The 20,000-nt window shown below is 40.5% G+C and overlaps 1 protein-coding gene across 1 annotated transcript in view; it reads right to left on the reverse strand.

Annotated features, from left to right (window-relative positions):
- LOC143290253 (carbohydrate sulfotransferase 6-like) overlaps positions 1-20,000 on the reverse strand; it is a 41,023-nt gene that overhangs the window by 7,477 nt on the left and 13,546 nt on the right. Inside the window, exons 2-3 of the mRNA XM_076599593.1 lie at positions 7,718-7,827; positions 2,262-2,381 (exon numbers count right to left, since the gene is read on the reverse strand). Of these exons, the coding sequence (XP_076455708.1) occupies positions 2,262-2,381; positions 7,718-7,799 (202 nt within the window). The 5' untranslated portion in view covers positions 7,800-7,827. The remainder of the gene's footprint in view (positions 1-2,261; positions 2,382-7,717; positions 7,828-20,000) is intronic.

Below are 20,000 nucleotides of genomic sequence, written 5' to 3' on the forward strand. Positions count from 1 at the left end.
GAGTTTGATCTGTGCCCGAAGTTAGGCGTTATCATGATGATGATGATCATCATCATCATTCGTTAGGCGTTATAATCATCATCATCATCATCATCATCATCATCATCATTCGTTAGGCGTTATAATCATCATCATCATCATCATCATCATTCGTTAGGCGTTATAATGATAATCATCGTCATCATTTGTTAGGCGTTATAAGCATCATCATCATCATCATTTATTAGGCGTTATAATCATCATCATCATCATCATCATTCGTTAGGCGTTATAATGATAATCATCATCATCATCATCGTTGTCGTCGTCGTCATCGTCGTCGTCGTCATCATCATCGTCATCATTCGTTAGGCGTTATAATCATCATCATCATCATCATCATCGTTGTCGTCGTCGTCGTCATCATCATCGTCATCATTCGTTAGGCGTTATCATGATCATCATCATCATCATCATCATCATTCGTTAGGCGTTATAATGATAATCATCGTCATCATCATCATTCGTTAGGCGTTATAATGATAATCATCATCATCATCATCATGCGTTAGGCGTTATAATGATAATCATCGTCATCATCATCATTCGTTAGGCGTTATAATGATAACCATCGTCATCATCATCATTCGTTAGGCATTATCATGATCATCATCATCATCATCATCATTCGTTAGGCGTTATAATGATAATCATCGTCATCATCATCATGCGTTAGGCGTTATAATGATAATCATCATCATCATGCGTTAGGCGTTATAATGATAATCATCGTCATCATCATCATGCGTTAGGCGTTATAATGATAATCATCGTCATCAATATCATCATTCGTTAGGCGTTATAATGATAACCATCGTCATCATCATCATTCGTTAGGCGTTATAATGATAATCATCGTCGTCATCATCATGCGTTAGGCGTTATAATGATAATCATCGTCATCATCATCATTCGTTAGGCGTTATAATGATAATCATCATCATCATCATCATGCTTTAGGCGTTATAATGATAATCATCGTCATCATCATCATTCGTTAGGCGTTATAATGATAATCATCGCCATCATCATCATGCGTTAGGCGTTATAATGATAATCATCCTCATCATCATCATGCGTTAGGCGTTATAATGATAATCATCGTCATCATCATCATGCGTTAGGCGTCATAATGATAATCATCGTCATCATCATCATTCGTTAGGCGTTATAATGATAATCATCGTCATCATCATCATGCGTTAGGCGTTATAATGATAATCATCGTCATCATCATCATTCGTTCGTTGGCTGCGACGGTCACGTTCGCTCGTATTAATGAATGGGCTTTTACGTGTATGACTGTTTTTATCACCGCCATGAAGGCAGTCATGGATAATAATAATAATAATAATAATAATAATAATAATAATAATAATAATGATGATGATGATGCTACTAATAATAATGATAAGAAGAAGAAGAATAACGATGACGATGATGATAATAATAATAATAATAATAATGATACTGCTACTACTACTACTAATAATAATAATAATAATAATAATAATAATAATGATGATACTACTACTACTACTACTACTACTAATAATAATAATAATAATAATAATATTAATAATAATAACGATGATGATTATAATAATCATCATAATAATAATAATCCCCGTGCACCAACGGCTGCAAGCTGTGGAGCGACAGTTGCTCCGGGCCTGCTTGTTGTTACAAAGTTAACACCGTGGTCTCCAACTCACATCTAGTTTAGTCTCTGGTTCGGGGGGTATGGTGGGGGGGGGGGGAGGTGAGAGGGGGGGGGGGACATATATACTCCTTGGAAAACATGGAACAATGTTGACAGCATTTTACAAAAAAGTTGTTGGAGTTGTTGTTATTGTTGTTGTTGGTGTTTGTTTGTGTTTTCTTGTTTGTTTGTTTGTTTGTTTTTTGTTGTTGTTGTTTGTTTTGTTTTTTTGTTGTTTTTGTTGTTTTTCGGGTGGTGGTGTTACTTGTTGTTGTTTGTTTGTTTGCTTGTTTTGGTTTTGTTATTTGTTCTTGTCTGTTGTTGTTGTTGTTGTTGTTTTGGGGGGTGTTTTTGTTGTTTTATCCCATGCATCTGAAAATGAAGCAAAGAATGACATGGTAGACTACGATGTAATGATCAACACAACACAAAAGGCTCTCTCTCTCTCTCTCTCTCTCTCTCTCTCTCTCTCTCTCCCACGCATTTAGTCATACGAATGTGAAAACAAAACACAGCTCACCTGTTAACTTTCGTAAACCCTCCTGTAAGCCATCAGTAGTTAGGGTGTTATCGTCAACTATGACGTCATACCGAGAGCTTGAAGAGGAGGAGAACGATTCTAACAGATTGTGTGGCGAATCTGAAATATGAAAAAAAAAAAAAAAATTAATAAAGGCAAAACACTACCAATAGCTTAGCTTCCGGTCTGGCGGGCCGGAGGGATGGGAGGAAAAATCCCACTTGCTTGCTGAGTCCACATTCTACAGTTCAACTGATGAAAATTCTGGTTCACGATGAAGTTTCAGTTATAATGTAGCAGCAAGATCTTGCAGATTTTCTCTGTATTAGATTCATTCAACAGTTCTTTTCCCTGTTGGTATTTCAGTCATGTTTGGTATATAAATTGTGTATATTCCTTTTTAACATAAACCTACAGAGACCACATCACTAACACGGAAGTGAAGAACAGAATCCAGCAAAGTATTGGACCCTACGAAGACCTTCTGTCCATAGTGAAAAAACGCAAACTTAGATGGTATGGACACATCTCCCGATCATCTGGTCTTGCCAAAACGTTCCTGCAAGGCACCGTACAAGGAGGCAGAAGGAGAGGACGGCAGAAGAAGAGATGGGAAGACAACATCCGGGGGTGGACAGGCTTGACGCTCGGTGACGCCCTGAGGAAATCAGAAAACCGTGAAGAGTGGAGAGGAGTGGTGGCCAGGTCAGCAGCGGTGCCCCAACGGTCTGAACCCAGACTACGGGAGAGGTGAAGGTGAAGGTGAACATAAAAAATATAATATGAAAACTAAGAGCAAAGCCAACTGATCTGTTGTAATGTTCAGTCCTGAATACAATAACAATGATAATGACTATACAACAACAGCAACTATACTCATAGATAATGAAAGTCATGATAATATTAATGATAATGATTATGATAATAATAAATAATCGTTGTAACAGGCATTTATAACATCCAAGCTCCTGTGACAAAGACACAAAAAGAAAATTATTGTTTTCAAGCACTCGTGCGTTGAGCTATATTGTTCAGTAATGTTACATGCATCACACACATACTGACAATGGGGATTAAAAAAAAAATTAAGTTTCAGATTGTTTCAAAGAGGCGTGTGCACTTCTGTAGGCATCGACATAGAGTTGACAGGTTTTTGGGTTGTTGTTGTTTTGTTGTTGTTGTTTTTGTATGAGAACTTATGTCTATTCTTTTTCCTCTGCATTCGTGGGCTGCAACTCCCACGTTTACTTGCTTTTACGAGTAGGCTTCTACGTGTACGAGCGTTTGTTTTTGTCCTGCTATGTTGGCAGCCATGCTCCGTTTTCAGGGTATTTGTATTTGTATTTATCACGACAGATTTATCTGTGTGAAATTCGGGCTGCTCTCCTGAGGGAGAGCGCGTCGCTACACTACAGCGCCACCCATTTTTTGCATTTTTTTCATGCCTGCAATTGTTGTTTTTTGTTTGTTTTGTTTTGTTTTTTGTTTTGTTTTTTCGTTTGTTTGTTTGTTTTTCCTATCCAAGTGGCTTTTTCTACAGAATTTTGCCAGGAACAACCGTTTTGTTGCCGTGGGTTCTTTTACGTGCGCTAAGTGCATGCTGCACACGGGACCTCGGTTTATCGTCTCATCCGAATGACTAGCGTCCAGGCCACCACTCAAGGTCTAGTGGAGGGGGAGAAAATATCGGCAGCTTAGCCGTGATTCGAACCAGCGTGCTCAGATTCTCTCGCTTCCTGTGCGGACGCGTTACCTCTAGGCCATCACTCGACATTTACTTCTTGGTGAGTGCATGCTGGGTATGTTTTTGTTTCCATGATCCACTGGATGTTGACATGCACTGCAGGATCTTTAACATGCATATTTAATTCGATACCTACTTTCAGCGTACCTGATGGGGAAAGGGTGGAGATTGCAAACCTGCTAGAGCATGAAGCCTCTATGTATGCAGAAGATCAAATGTGCATGTTGAATAGCCTGTTGTTCATGTCAGCGGCTGGCTGGAGCATGCCAGGCATGCATGTACACCCTGAGCACGGAGCATGGCTGCCTGCGTGGCAGGTAAAAGGGTAGTCATGCACGTAGAATTTGCAGTCCATGAATGCAGGCGGGGAAAAGTCTCCTGATCTTTTGCCGCAATTGTGTTGGCTTTTTTTTTCTTTCTTTTTTTCTTCTTTTTTTTTTCTTTTTTAAGTAGGTTCGTCTGTTCTGATTTGGTGTTTGTGAGTGTGTATATAGTTTTCTTCTTCTTGTTGTTTTGTTGTTTTTTTAAATAGTTTTGATTTATAAGACTTGACACTATTTCACTCAGTCCCAGTACTCGAGAAATAGATTGTGGGGTGGAGGTATAAAAAAAAAAAAACCCAGGCAGATGTTTACAGTCATCAAACACACTTAAGATAGACTCCTCAAGACACACTGGGGCAGTTGCTGTGTCAGATGATAGGTGAAATGAGGTAGAAGAAAGGGAAAGAAGCGAGAGAGAGAAAAAGAAGAGGATGGATGGTAATAGAACATTGAGTAAAATGAAAACTGTCATCATAATACAGTATATGAATGATGCATGTTTGATAGAATTTTTAACGATATCAAAAATGAATATACTGCAAAATTTGACATGTTTGTACATTAATTTTGATAAAAGAAGGAAGCTGCCACAGGTAATGGATAACATAATTATATTAATCCTGTAATAACGCTTTATAAAAAATATTTTTAAAAATCTGGTGCTCCTTGAAGCTATGTCAACATGAATACATGCCATGATGTGACATTTGGTATCTTGTTTATCTTGTTCTTTATTATTTGTTATTGTTCTTCATCTTATTATTACTATTATAAGTATTATCGTATTGAAAAGTAACCATTGTATCTCAACAAATTAATGATTTTTTTCGATGATCATTGATGGACCAGATGTTTTGCTATGTGAATGTTGAATCACACTGACGTCGTGAAATGTCAAAATATAACCTTGTGTACAAGGGGAAAAAAAGAAGAAAAAATTCAAACACACACACACACACACACACACACACACACACACACACACACACACACACACACACACACACACTAGAAAAATAATAATAATAATTTTAAAAATAATTTTAAAAAATTTTAAAAAAGAGGCTGAATGGAGGCCCCACCAAATACAAGAAAGAAAACAATAATTCTAATGATGGTTATAATGATCAGTGGGGGGAAGTAGAATGAAAGCCCCACCAAAAAAAAACAAAAAAGATTATGCGTGGTGGTGGTGGTGTTGATAGGTTGGGGGGGGGGGGGGTTGTTGGTTTGGTTGTTGTTGTTTGTTTGTTTGTTTTGGGGGGAAGGCGGGTGTATTATTTTTCCTATGTGCAAAAAAAACAAAAACAAAAGTACACAGATTATTCATTTACGTTAACAAATATATATATATATGTTTATATATGTTTATAAGTATATATATTTACATTGTAAATTTCCCATCAAATGGACTTGTATCTGATGTAAAATATACTACCATTTATTTTGTTACTATCTTTTTATATACATGCTTCTGTTTGGAAAGATATTTCCCAAGATATAGTTTTAACATGTGTATCACAGCGGAACAATGAAAAGAACAGCTGAATAGTTTTTTATATATAAAATATGTGATAACAACAACAACAACAACAATAATAATAATGATGATGATGATGTTATGATGATAATAATAAAAAATTACAAAAAATAATAACTGTTGTTTTTTGTGATTTTTTGTTGTTGTTGTTGTTTTAAACAATAAGCTTTTGATGTTAAAAAAAAAAAAAGAACTTTGACATGCTATTCACGCTCCACTTCAAACTAGATACATAAAAATACTAGACAAAGGCAGCTTGTACGCATTGTCCTAAATATGCGTGAAGTAAAAACACAATGAAATTCAGCTATATCTTGTACAGACGGGAAAATATGAACCACGGACACGTTCTGATTGGACCAAAGACCAGTGCCCACGCTCTGAAAATAGAAACATGACGTCATCAAGGCGTACTCAGGGAAAATAGACTGCACAGTCTGTACTGTATTTACCTGGTGACTGCATGCAGTAGTAGTAGTAGTAGTAGTAGCAGTACTAGTAGCAGCAGCAGCAGCAGTAGTGATTATGATAATAATATCATCATAATAATGAGGAGGAGGAAGAGGACGATGATAATAATAACAATCATGATAATGATAGTGATGATGATGATAATGATGGTGGTAGTAGTAATGATGATAATGATATTATTGTTGTTAGTAGAAGTAGTAGTAGTAGTAGTATCATCATCATCATCATCATTATTAGGAAACCAAGAGTGTAAAAACAACAACAAGAACAATAATAATAATGATAATAATTATGATGATGATGATGGTGATGGTGATGATGACAATAATAATAACAACAACGACAACAACAACAACAACAATAATAATAATAATAATGATAATGATGATGACGACGACGACGATGATGATGATGATGACGATGACGACAATGATGACGATGACGACGATGATGATGATGATGATGATAATGATATTATTATTATCATCATCATCAGCAGCAATATTGTTGCTGTTGTTACACTCTGGGTTTCCTGTTTTTTCCAACAGCGCCCCATGCCTCGCAACTGACTTTGCATGAATGAGGAATGAGAGAGAGGGGAGGGGGGGAGGGGGGGAGAGGGAGAGAGTGGTCATGTAAGTGGTTCATGTAATTTGTAACTTTTTCTTTCGTGTACAGCGCCCTGAACTCTTGGAGAGAAAAGGTGCTGTGCAAATGTACATTACTACTACTAGTACTGCTGCTGCTGCTACTACTACTACTACTACTACTACTACTACTGCTATTACTACTACTACTGCTGCTGCTGCACTGCTACTACTACTGTTGCTGCTGCTGCTGCTGCTGCTGCTACTACTACTACTACTGCTGCTGCTGCTGCTGCTGCTGCTGCTGCTATTACTGCTGCTGTGGTTCCCAAGGACAACTAGCCCACCAAGGCTACAGCACTTAGAGCCAGTGCAATCTTGTTTCCCAGTTTGAGTCATAGTCCTTCACAAAAGACTAAGCTGTAAAAGACTTCCCATTGCAATGGAGAAACCACTGATATCATACAGCTCTCACTTTGATGTTGATATCAACATTAACAGGTTTAAGATTTGCCCCCCAAAAATAGAAAACAATGAAAACAACGATAATGGTCAATATTATCTAATCAAAAGCGTCGAAAAACAACAACAAAACAACAGCAACATCATCATCATCATCATCAAAAACAACAACAACAACAACAAAACAACCATACCAACTTTTCGACACTCATTTTTTCCATGCCTGAAATTTGCAGAACACATTACGATGGTGTTCTTAGACTTAGCAGAGACAGGGCAACGTGTCGTCCACAACAGTCCTTGCTACAGAAGAAACTCGTTCAACTTACCAGAGCTACTGAAGATGTAGAGAAGAAGAGTGAAGAACTTGAAGACGAAGAAAACAAAGACGATTAGAACCCGAGGCATCATCGTCAACTAAACCACGGCACTGGTGCTTCTGAAAATGGAAGGGAAAGGCGTTTTTCTCGTGTGTGAGGTCTTCAGTTTAACTTCTATTCACTACAATTCACTTCTATTCACTCTGCATATGTGGGTGTATGTGTGAATGTGTGTCTCCATGTTTTACATTTATTTGCTTATTTATCATAATTGTTGTCTTTTTTTTATTTTTTTTATTACTACTACTACTACTACTACTACTACTTCTACTACTTTTTTTTCTTTTTTTTTAAATAAAATTATTATTTATTTATTTATGTACGCTTATAGTTGACTTCATCAAGTTTTTGCGCCTTATACATATTATTATTAGTAGTAGTAGTTCTTTTTTTATGTATTTATCTATTATTTATTCACACTTTTTTTTTCTTTTTCTTTTTTTCTCAAGGCCTGACTAAGCGCGTTGGGTTATGCTGCTGGTCAGGCATCTGCTTGGCAGATGTGGTGTAGCGTATATGGATTTGTCCGAACGCAGTGACGCCTCCTTGAGCTACTGAAACTGAAACTGAAACTCACTACAAGTGTTATTAGACAGAAAGAGGAGTGGCAGTGGGTGAAAAAAAGGGAATGCATGTGAATATTAGTGTAAGAAAGTGTTAATGATATGTATTAGAGGAAAAGTATATCATGAGAAATTAAAGTTAAAGAGATTGTGGTGTGTAATGAATGAGGTGTCATAGGAGGGATATGTGTATGCATATCAACAAGTATTAACTTTCAACAATGTAAATATAAATAACGACATTAATCAAAATACATCAAAGGAGGATACCAACTGGACTGGAGTTTAAAATTTCCGAAAACTTTCTAATCAATGAATAATCATTCAAAATATTTTCAGTAGTTAATGGATTATATATTGGTAGAAAGGTCATCAACTACTTCTTTTGGAATTAACTGTCATATGATTGGACAATGAATGAGTAGGTGGCTTACAGTTATTTGTTTACCGCACATACATTTTACATTTTTTGAAAATTTTGTACGAAAGGCATTAGACGAATTCTGTACATTAGACTTGTAATTTGTTTGAATGTGCTGTTGGTGTCAAATCTAGAAAATCTTTGGGATTAGCCGCATTCTTGGTGTTTACACAATATTGGTAATAATTATTGATTATTTGAATCTATAAGCAATTTCTTGAACCGATTTCTGGATACATTTTCTATACTACTTCAGCATTCATGTAGAATCATGTGTGTGTGCGTGTGTGTGCGTGCGTGCGTGTGTCTGTGTGTGTGTGTGTGTGTGTGTGTGTGTGTAATTTTTGTTGTTACTGCCCTGCCCCCACCCCCCGCACCCCACCCCCATTTTTTCTCCAACAAGTAGGTCACAAATAACACAGAACAGAACACAAAGGAAAGAAAAGAATGAACAGTAATCTTCATGAAACCTCTGTTATTTTTCTTTGATGATGTGAGCTCTCTTTGTTTGTTTGTTTGTTTGTTTCTTTGTTTTTTCTTCTTCTTCTTTGAAGAAAGAAATTTCCGTGTTTGGGTGGAACAAACTGCGTTGTCACAAAAATAATCATTTTCTTTGGCAGTATCATATATATCTATATATCTATACAAACACACAAACATGCACACGCGCGCGCACACACACACACACACACACACACACACACACACACACACACACACACACACACACCAAGGTCTACATTTCACGTCGGTCATCGACTATCATTGACGCATGCAAATTTGAAATGACCCATCGATTTGGCAGGCAGTCGGTCATTTAACTCATTAAAGTCTCGTAAAATCGGTCATGCTAGAAAGGTTTGGTAGTTTCCTCTTATTCTACTGCAAAACAATCGCGACTGCAATTTTTAATCCAGAAAAAAAATATATATATATATATATATAGTCGTTACTGTTGTTGCTCTGAGTTCCACATCGAGCAGACGAACATTGTAAAAAAAAAATTTTTAAAAAAAAAACCTTGGTACTAACCGGAAAAAGATATGATGTTCGCTTGCATATTGTGAACAGCAGCGAAATACAGTGCCAGTTTAGATTTTTTTTTTTTTTTTAATACTTTTCAACCAGTGCTCCATGAAGGACATTTCGCCGTGATGAATCATCATTCGCATCGTGAAGCACGTTGCCGAAAGGGGCTGACAACTGTGGAGAAAGATCGAATGAGAGTTCAGAGCAGTTACAATCTCGTCTGTCCTGAACACTAGTGTCTGGACCGAAATATTTGTTCGGCGTTCGGCTTATTGTTTATTGTTCGGCTTATTTGTTTATTGTTCTTGTGGTGTAGCGTATATGGATTTGTCCGAACGCAGTGACGCCTCCTTGAGCTACTGAAACTGAAACTGTTTATTGTTCGGCTTATTTGTTTATTGTTTATTGTTCGGCTTGTTTGTTGTTGTTGTTTTTTTAACATTATTGTCCCTTTTATTTGTTTATTGTTCTTGTGGTGTAGCGTATATGGATTTGTCCGAACGCTGTGACGCCTCCTTGAGCTACTGATACTGATACTGATTCTGTTCGGCATTCGTGAGCAACTTGGGTAGGTTATTTTGTTGATGTTACGCAACAATGTGGCACATTCGAGTAAAATCGAGATCCGATAAAGATATGCAAAAGCGCAATTTTACTTGCATGACTGTATTTGATTAATCATTTCCGCAGCCATACTTCATTTTCGGAATGTGTTCGTGTTTTCCATAACCAAGCTTACACGTACTGACATACATCACATTACCTTTAAAGAAAATTGGAACTGCTTCCCGTGTACTATACACAAAACCGGAACTGAACAGGCCCACACATTATGCTGACATGTTGCTTGAGGAAATTACAGACATTTTTGCAACGGTGGAGTGATGCCGATTTCCACAAAGCAGAGGAAAGCGGTTTCCTAAAACAATGGTATTCGACTAACGCAAGCGACACACGTTGTAGAACTAATGACTTTCAGCTGTATTGTTCTATACGACACACAGTTAGTAGCGGGTTAGACCATACTAGGCTCTTCCGTCCGAGCAATGCAACTGTCTCCTGGATGTGAGTCAGCATAAATCAGTGTTTCAGCATTGTAGAAACAGTTCAGTAATGACTATGTTGTATTTTCTTTAATCAAAATGGCGCAGCAACCATTGGCGCATAGTCTCTACATCCCCCCCCCCCCCCCCACCGTCCCGAGAGGCTGAGTTTTTATTAAAGTCTTCTTCAGATTTATTAAGAATAGATAAATAAATTAACAGATGAAAAAATAAATAACTGGATGAATAAATAAACATATGGATTAATGAATAAATAAACAAATAAATCAATAAAATTTAATTTACGATAAATCGCGTTCCAAAGTCGTGGGTCCAATTTTCCAGTTACTGTACGACGCATGCAACATCCAGGAGGAAGTACTGGCCAACACCGACAGCAGTGGAAGCCAAGCTGCACGGCACCCTGGAGGAGCTGCGACGGACGGCAGCCTTCATCGAGGACACCGGGCTGCTCATCTAACGGGAGGCGAACGAGGAAGAAGAAGAAATTTTCCAGTTGAAGTGGGAATCTGTCTGCAGAATACTATGGACTTGATATTTTCCAATCTGTCATCAGGATGAAACCGTCCTCAGCAGACACGGACTACACGGTCACTTCATTGCTTTGGACAAACTCTTGGATTAGACAAACATCAAAGCAGCCCTTCATGACCTTTCAAAACGGTCGACTGTCACTGTTCAGTGGGTTCCTTCTCACTGTGGGGTCACGGGGAACGAAAAGGCCGATGCTCTCTCCAAGGCAGGCAGCAAAATGAAGCAGTTCAGCCACCCCGTGACCTACAGAGAGGCCAGGACCATCATCCACAACCGTTACCAGAACCAGTGGAAGAGAAGGCTGGGTGCAAACAGTGGTGTCGATCCAATCCACCAGCTCCAGAGACACCAGCAGACAGTCCTCTTCAGACTGAGAACTGGCCACTGCCGACTACTGAGTCACCTTCACCGTATGAAGATCGCCCACACTGATGAGTGTCCATGTGGCACTGGACCCCAGACCCCTGAACACATCCTCCAACACTGCCCAACCCATGAAGCTCTATGGCGTCAAACCTGGCCAGGGGGCACAGAGCTACAGGCGCAGCTTTGGGGAGACCGCCACGACCTGGAGAAGACCGTGGGTTACATCGTGGCGACAGGGGTGACCGTCTGACGCAGCCAAAACATCGAACGCAGAAGAAGAAGAAGAAGGATTAGACAGAAAGAAGGAAAGAAAGACGAAAGGAAGAAAACGAAACACTGTCCCTCTCTGGGCACGACATTCCACGACTGTCTGTATACGTATAGATTCCAGGTTCGGACGGAAGAGCCTAGTATGGTCGTAACCCGCTACTAACTGCGTGTAGTATGGAACTGACCAATGGTGTATTTCGGTTAACGTAGGCATTTAATCACGTGTAACTGTCAAAAAGTTAGAACCAAGCAATGCAACTGGCACCTGGACTCTTTGTTGTGCGATGACTTCAAGATCGGGGGTTAAATCAGTTACGTCTTTTTCAGACTCTTTATTAGTCTGTGAATTAATGAAAGGTGAGGGGGGGGGGGGGGTCGGGTTTTTTTGTTTTTTCGTGTGTGTGTTGTTGTTTTTTTTTTGGGGGATGGGGGGGTTGTCCTTTACATGCATACAGCAAGCAAGAACCGAAAGTGCATCTCAGAGCACTACAAACAAAGCTAGCAGAGCACAGGGGAAAGGCGCTATATACTAGGAGAACATAACACCAGAAGCCAACAATGTTACACATAATGCACACACGATCTCAGATATATATTTTCTTAAATAAATAAAATCAATTTAATTTTTTTTTTAAACAGTGTTACAGCCGTAATTTCAACACATGATGTCACACACGACTCTGCTGATAGACAAACAAAAATATATCCTCAAATTCTGACCTTTCTCCAAAGGCAAACAACACAACACCTTCTTCACACCCCGGGAAAGTGACGAACACTTCGCTGAGATCACTACCGAAGCGAGCTGGCTTGACAGCGATGCAAACCACGGGCCTGACAGCTTTTGTACGAAGCGAAGGACTGAATGAGCGACTTGTTTAAAAATTGGGTTTGGTGATGTCGCCAGACGGTCTAGGAGTGAAAAATGATAACGAATCTCATTTTTCTCCGTGTGCGTGTGTGTGTGCGTGTGTGTGTATGTGTATGTGTGTGTGTGTGTGTGTGTGTGTGTGTGTACATGACAGCAACCCTGTCTGTTAAATCAACCCTTTAAACAGTCTCTCTGTTTGTGTGTGGTGTGTGTGTCAGTGTGTGTGTGTGTGTGTGTGTGTGTGTGTGTGTGTGTTGAATCACTCTTTAAACAGCCTCTGTGTGGTGTGGTGTGTGTGTGTGTGTGTGTGTGTGTGTGTGTGTGTGTGTGTGTGTGTGTGTGTGTGTGTGTGTGTGAACGCGTGACAACAACTCGGTCTAATGAATCACCAATTTCAAACAGTCTGTGTGTGTGTGTGTGTGTGTGTGTGTGTGTGTGTGTGTCTGTCTGTCTGTCTGTCTGTCTCTCTGAGTGTGTCTGTCTGCGTGTGTCTGTCTGTCTGTGTCTGTGTCTCTGTGTGTGTGTTGTGTGTGTGTGTGTGTGTCTGTGTGTCTGTGTGTCTGTGTCTGTGTGTCTGTGTCTGTGTCTGTGTCCGTGTGTCTGTGTGTGTGTGTGTGTGTGGACGTCATGAACATGAGCGGCAGCAGTAACGGTATTAGCGGTAGCGGTAACAACAGCAGCAGCAACAGGCGCAATAAGATAGCATCTTTCGGTTTTTATTCTTTTCTGTCTTTCCCTTCCACGACCAACATCGACTTGCCGATGACTGGGCTGTACCGGTTGATACATGTTGGCTATTCTCGTGTCTCCATTACCCACCGAACACTGACATGGATTACGGGAACTTTAACGCGCGTATTTGATCCTTTGCATGCGGATACACGCGAATAGGGTGAAGGACTGCACATTGGAGGTCGAAAAAAATCTGTCTCCACCCTTAGCCCTCCATGTGCGCCGAAGCGGAGGATCGAACTCAGGAAACTCGGACGATAATCCAGCGCTCTTAACCATTCGGCCAACGCACGCGTGCTGTTGATATATTCATATATATATTTTCCAGTATTTAAAAAAAAGAAAAGAAAAAAAAAGACTAACCATGCATCAAACTTCTCGGTGTGTGTGTGTGTGTGTGGTCCCTGACTCCAAGGGGGGGGTGATGATGGAGTGCTGGAGACAAGGCCCACAACTCACGGGAGTCAACAAATGAGTTCCCCTGTTGCCCTCTGGCACACACCCCCCACCCCCACCCCCGCCCCAGCCCCCGCCCCCACACCCTCCTACCGCTGGCTTCCTCTCTGCCTGTGCCCTGACACCGTCAGAAAACAAGTGTATCACCTGGAGTGGTGGCTTCCATCTATATGGGGAGGAAGAAGGTCACTTCAAATGTCCCTGTCCTGTCCTCATGTCACTTCAAATGTCCTGTCCTGCCCTCAGCACACTTCAAATGTCCTGTCCTGCCTCAGACACTCAATGTCCTGTCCTGTCCTCATGTCACTTCAAATGTCCTGTCCTGCCCTCAGCACACTTCAAATGTCCTGTCCTGCCCTCATGTCACTTCAAATGTCCTGTCCTGCCCTCAGGACACTTCAAATGTCCTGTCCTGCCCTCAGCTCACTTCAAATGTCCTGTCCTACCCTCAGCACACTTCAAATGTCCTGTCCTGCCCTCAGGACACTTCAAATGTCCTGCCCTGCCCTCAGCACACTTCAAATGTCCTGTCCTGCCCTCATGTCACTTCAAATGTCCTGTCCTACCCTCATGTCACTTCAAATGTCCTGTCCTACCCTCAGCACACTTCAAATGTCCTGTCCTGCCCTCAGGTCACTTCAAATGTCCTGTCCTACCCTCATGTCACTTCAAATGTCCTGTCCTGTCCTCAGGACACTTCAAATGTCCTGTCCTGCCCTCAGCACACTTCAAATGTCCTGTCCTGCCCTCAGGACACTTCAAATGTCCTGTCCTGCCCTCAGCACACTTCAAATGTCCTGTCTTACCCTCATGTCTCTTCAAATGTCCTGTCCTGTCCTCAGCACACTTCAAATGTCCTGTCCTGCCCTCAGCACACTTCAAATGTCCTGTCCTACCTTCATGTCACTTCAAATGTCCTATCCTGCCCTCAGGACACTTCAAATGTCCTGTCCTGCCCTCGGGACACTTCAAATGTCCTGTCCTATCCTCATGTCACTTCAAATGTCCTGTCTTACCCTCAGCACACTTCAAATGTCCTGTCCTGCCCTCAGGACATTTCAAATGTCCTGTCCTGTCCTGCCCTCAGGACATTTCAAATGTCCTGTCCTGTCCTGCCCTCAGCACACTTCAAATGTCCTGTCCTGTCCTGCCCTCAGCACACTTCAAATGTCCTGTCCTGTCCTGCACTCAGCACACTTCAAATGTCCTGTCCTGTCCTGCCCTCAGCACACTTCAAATGTCCTGTCCTGCTTCCATGTCACTTCAAATGTCCTGTCCTACCCTCAGCACACTTCAAATGTCCTATCCTACCCTCAGCACACTTCAAATGTCCTGTCCTACCCTCAGGACACTTCAAATGTCCTGTCCTGCCCTCAGCACACTTCAAATGTCCTGTCCTGCCCTCAGCACACTTCAAATGTCCTGTCCTACCCTCAGCACACTTCAAATGTCCTGTCCTCTGCCTTCACACACCTAGCTTCCAGTCAAATTTGTCCCAACGAAATATTACGCAGATATACCCTTATTTTGACCTTCAGTCATTCTTCTTCGTCTTCTTTCTTTCTTTTTCCATGTTTACCTGCTATTTTCATAGACTAGATTTCTTTCAGGTGTTCTTTTTAATTTCCTTGGAGGCTAGTGTTCGAAAACACTTGAACCCCTTCCGACCTTAGTCAGATCTGACGGGAGCAATAACCGAGTGGTTAAAGCGTTGGACTTTCAATCTGAGGGTCCCAGGTTCGATTATCGGTAACGGCGCCTGGTGGGTAAAGGGTGGAGATTTTTTCCGATCAACATATGTGCAGACCTGCTAGTGCCTGAACCCCCTTCGTGTGTTTACGCCAGCAGAAGATCAAATACACACGTTAAAGATCCTGTAATCCATGTCAGCGTTCGGTGGGTTATGGAAACAAGAACATACCCAGCATGCACACCCCCGAAAACGGAGTATGGCTGCCTACATGGCGGGGTAAAAACGGTCATACACGTAAAAGCCCACTCGTGTACATACGAGTGAACGTGGGAGTTGCAGCCCATGAATGAGGATGAAGAGTTTCAGATCTAGATTAATTAACTTATGATCAAGGAAGAAATCTGTTTAAGGGATAATGAAGAAACGACGATGTCTCAATAGCACAGCTGTAAATTAGCTCCTGGTGTTTTTGTTCATACGATGTCCAATTTCACAAAAGGAGCTGGATTTTTTTTTTATCACATAATTGTGGCATGAATCGTCCGTCAAGAAATTATAATACATGATTCACACACACACACACACACACACACACACACACACACACAGGGAGACAGATAGACAGAGAGACAGTGCATAACCATCAAAAGCCATGTTACATGTCACAGAGGTATTTCAGCAAACAATGGATCTTTCATTTCTAATGTTTGCTCGCTTTGTGGTGGTGACACGTGGGCAAACTTCAAGCAAAATAAAGAGGGGATGGAGTGCAAATTAATGAGAGAAAGAAAAAGAACTATCAACATGGGAAATATCAAATCATCAACTGGATTATTTAATTAGTATATACCAGGCGCAACAAAGTTACCATCGTAAATGGCTGTGATCGGGAATTCCCAGGAATGCCTGCTGTTGTTTGGGACCATATTTAAGTACTGAAGATCAAAGGACACATGACGTATGTAAATTTCTTTTCCGCAAACACTGTTAACATGTTTGAAATAAATTTACTGCGTTTTATTTCAATCTTAAACGTGTTAACCCATTCATACCTAGGGAAATCATAGTTTCGGCAGGACCCCCTTTAAAGTACTGATGATTAATGGAAACATGACGAATGTAAATTTCTTTTCCGCAAACACTGTTAACATGTTTGAAATACATTTACTGCGTTTTCCACGACGAATGTAAATTTCGTTTCCGCAAACATTGTTTGAAATACATTTACTGCGTTTTATTTACACCTTGCAACGTCTTAACCCATTCACCCCTATGGAGTTTAGTCTTGGCAGGTCTCCCTGTCATAGTGATGCAGAAAAAACGAAGGAAAGTTTCTTGTATCAACCCAGTTTTTCCTCTAAATTGACACAAGCCGACAAAGCCAGAACTACTGTAGAAGTTAGTTCCTTTTATTTATTTATTTATTTTTAATTAGTGTATGATAGTCGTGTTCGACTATGACCATCAGAACAGCGGAGAAGGTAACAGCTGTCCCAACTATCTGGCCTAGAATTTGATTATAGTGGAGTTTCTTGCCCAAGTTACATCACCACTCTTGTGGCCAAGAGGGTTTTAGGACAGTCGGTGTTGGGATGGTTCCCAAAGGCCAACTAGCCCCCAAGGCTGCAGCACTAAGAGCCAGTGCATTTTTGCCTCCTAGTTTGAGAGTCATAGTCCTTCACAAAAGACTAAGCTATAAATGATTTCCCATTGCAATGGAGAAACCATTGATAAAACAGCTCCCAATCTGCTGTTGGTCCAACTGTAAACTAATGTCAATCTTTGATATATGCTGAGTGTTGGGTATATATACATATATCATTGATTCATTGATATATATATATATATATATATATATATATATAAATGAATCAATGATAGAATTTTGATGCCAAAGCAAAGCTCAGGTGCCGGATTGAATGAGCTCACAATATCATCAACTCTGCATGCCATTTTATACCATTGTTATTGTTCTCGGAATTACGGCTGATTATTGCATCCCATTCCGTTGGTACTTATTACTATAATACTGGTACAACTGCTATTAGTATTTGTCGTGTTGCTGCCTCTGCTATTGCGGGCTACATTTCGTTTTATACCGTTGTATTGCTATGAGCGGTATAACTGCTGTTAGTATTCATATTGCAGCCTCTGCTATTGCGGGCTATATTTCGTTTTATAACGTTGTATTGCTATAAGCGGTATAACTGCTGTTAGTATTCATCGTGTTGCTGCCTCTGCTATTGCGGGCTATAAATTGTTTTTTACCGCTGTACTGACATGAGCGGTTTAACTGCTGTTAGTATTCATATTGCAGCCTCTGCTATTGCGGGCTATGTATCATTTTATACCGTTGTATTGCTATGAGCGGTATTATTGCTGTTGGTAATCATGTTGCTGCATATGCTGTTGCGAGCTATATTTCGTTTTATACCGCTGTACTGACATGAGCAGTATTACTGCTGTTAGTATTCATGTTGCTGCCTCTGCTGTTGCGGGCTATATTCCGTTTTATAGCGTTGTATTGCTATGAGCGGGTATAACTGCTGTTAATATTCGTTTTGCTGCCTCTGCTATTGTGGGCTATATTTCGTTTTATACCGCTGTACTGACATGAAGCGGTATTACTGTCACTTCAAACTGTTCTAACTACTCCTTTCGGTGCTTTTATGCCAGAATTGGTTCATGCCGATTTTCATTATACAGATACAGATACTGCTATAATGCTGTTACAGTTACTATTGCTACCGTTGCTGCTACAGCTGCTCACTGCTACTACTACTACTAATAGTACTGTATGTATGATAGTCAGTCATGTTCGACTAGGATCATCAGAACAGCAGAGGAGGTAACTGCTGTCCCAACTATCTGGGCTAGAATTTCATTATAGTGGAAAGCGTCTTGACTACAACTACTACTGCTACTGCTGCTGCTGCTGCTTCTATTATTGTTATTGTTGTCCTGTCCCATTAAACCTGTCCGTTGAACAAATCCGACATTGAAAGTTCTGAGACAACTAGCTCACTCCCTACCAATTACCTGATATCAGGTAATGACTGGTGTTCCCAACTGATTACCGCTGTACACGTTCTGACTTTCAAAAATTTCCACGCCTCACACAGCTGGGAATGGACAATACTGAATGGATCTCCTGTCTTGCCTTATTAGCATAGCAAAACATCAGACCACTGGTATTGACCAATCTTTGCTTGTCACTGAGGTTTCAAGAAATTTGTATTCCAACCTGTATTCCACGTGTGACAATGGCCTCGCGGGCTCAAACACGTTATTCTCGAAAGAGACAAGAAATTCGTGCTCAGTTTACAAGATCAAAGGGATGGCTTTGACTTGGAAGGGGATGGAGAAAGGAGAGTTATTTTTGTCCATCGGAAGGAGGGCAATGTGTATTGGACAGTGAAACTGGTGTGAGTGACAGGGGAAGGGGGAGGGGCAGTAGAAGTGGCAAGTGACAGGCAGTTGGAATGGAGAGGGTGATTGGTGGCGAAAATGTTAATGAACCATTGGCTGTTGAAACAGAGGAAGGGTTTGTTTGATTGATGTTTCTTTTCCAACACTTCCAGCATGCATGGGGCAAGACACACACAGACAAAAGTTACAAGGCATGACAGACCACGCCCCCCTCCCCTCCTCCCACCCACACCCTCGAGTTGAAGTAAGTTCACTTGCAGTTTGTAGAGGCTGCCATTCATTCATCATTTACACTCTAATGGGATTCTAAGAGTGAGGTTTGTTGAAAACAATGCTTTTTTTCATGAATAGTGCAGCCTTCACCTATACAAATTCTATACCACCGTCACATTTTACGTCATGAAAAAAATATTATTTTTTACCTCCTGCTGTACAGAAGGTATTTTAGAAGTTTGAGTTACGAAACATTGTGCTGTCTTTATTTGATACCTCAGCAATTGTGTGTCCAAATTTTATGAGACTGTGTTTATTTGGGTTGGTTTTTTTTTTAATTAAAAAAAAACTATTCAAACGCCCAGTACACAGGAACGCGAGCTTACAAATTTTGTATTTGTATTTGTATTTCTTTTTATCACAACAGATTTCTCTGTGTGAAATTCGGGCTGCTCTCCCCAGGGAGAGCGCGTCGCTACACTACAGCGCCACCCATTTTTTTTCTTCTTCTTCTTTTTTTTCTGCATGCAGTTTTATTTGTTTTTCCTATCGATGTGGATTTTTCTACAGAATTTTGCCAGGAACAACCCT

The sequence above is a fragment of the Babylonia areolata genome, chromosome 15 (genome assembly GCF_041734735.1).
Source record: "Babylonia areolata isolate BAREFJ2019XMU chromosome 15, ASM4173473v1, whole genome shotgun sequence".
NCBI classification, from domain to species: domain Eukaryota; kingdom Metazoa; phylum Mollusca; class Gastropoda; order Neogastropoda; family Buccinidae; genus Babylonia; species Babylonia areolata.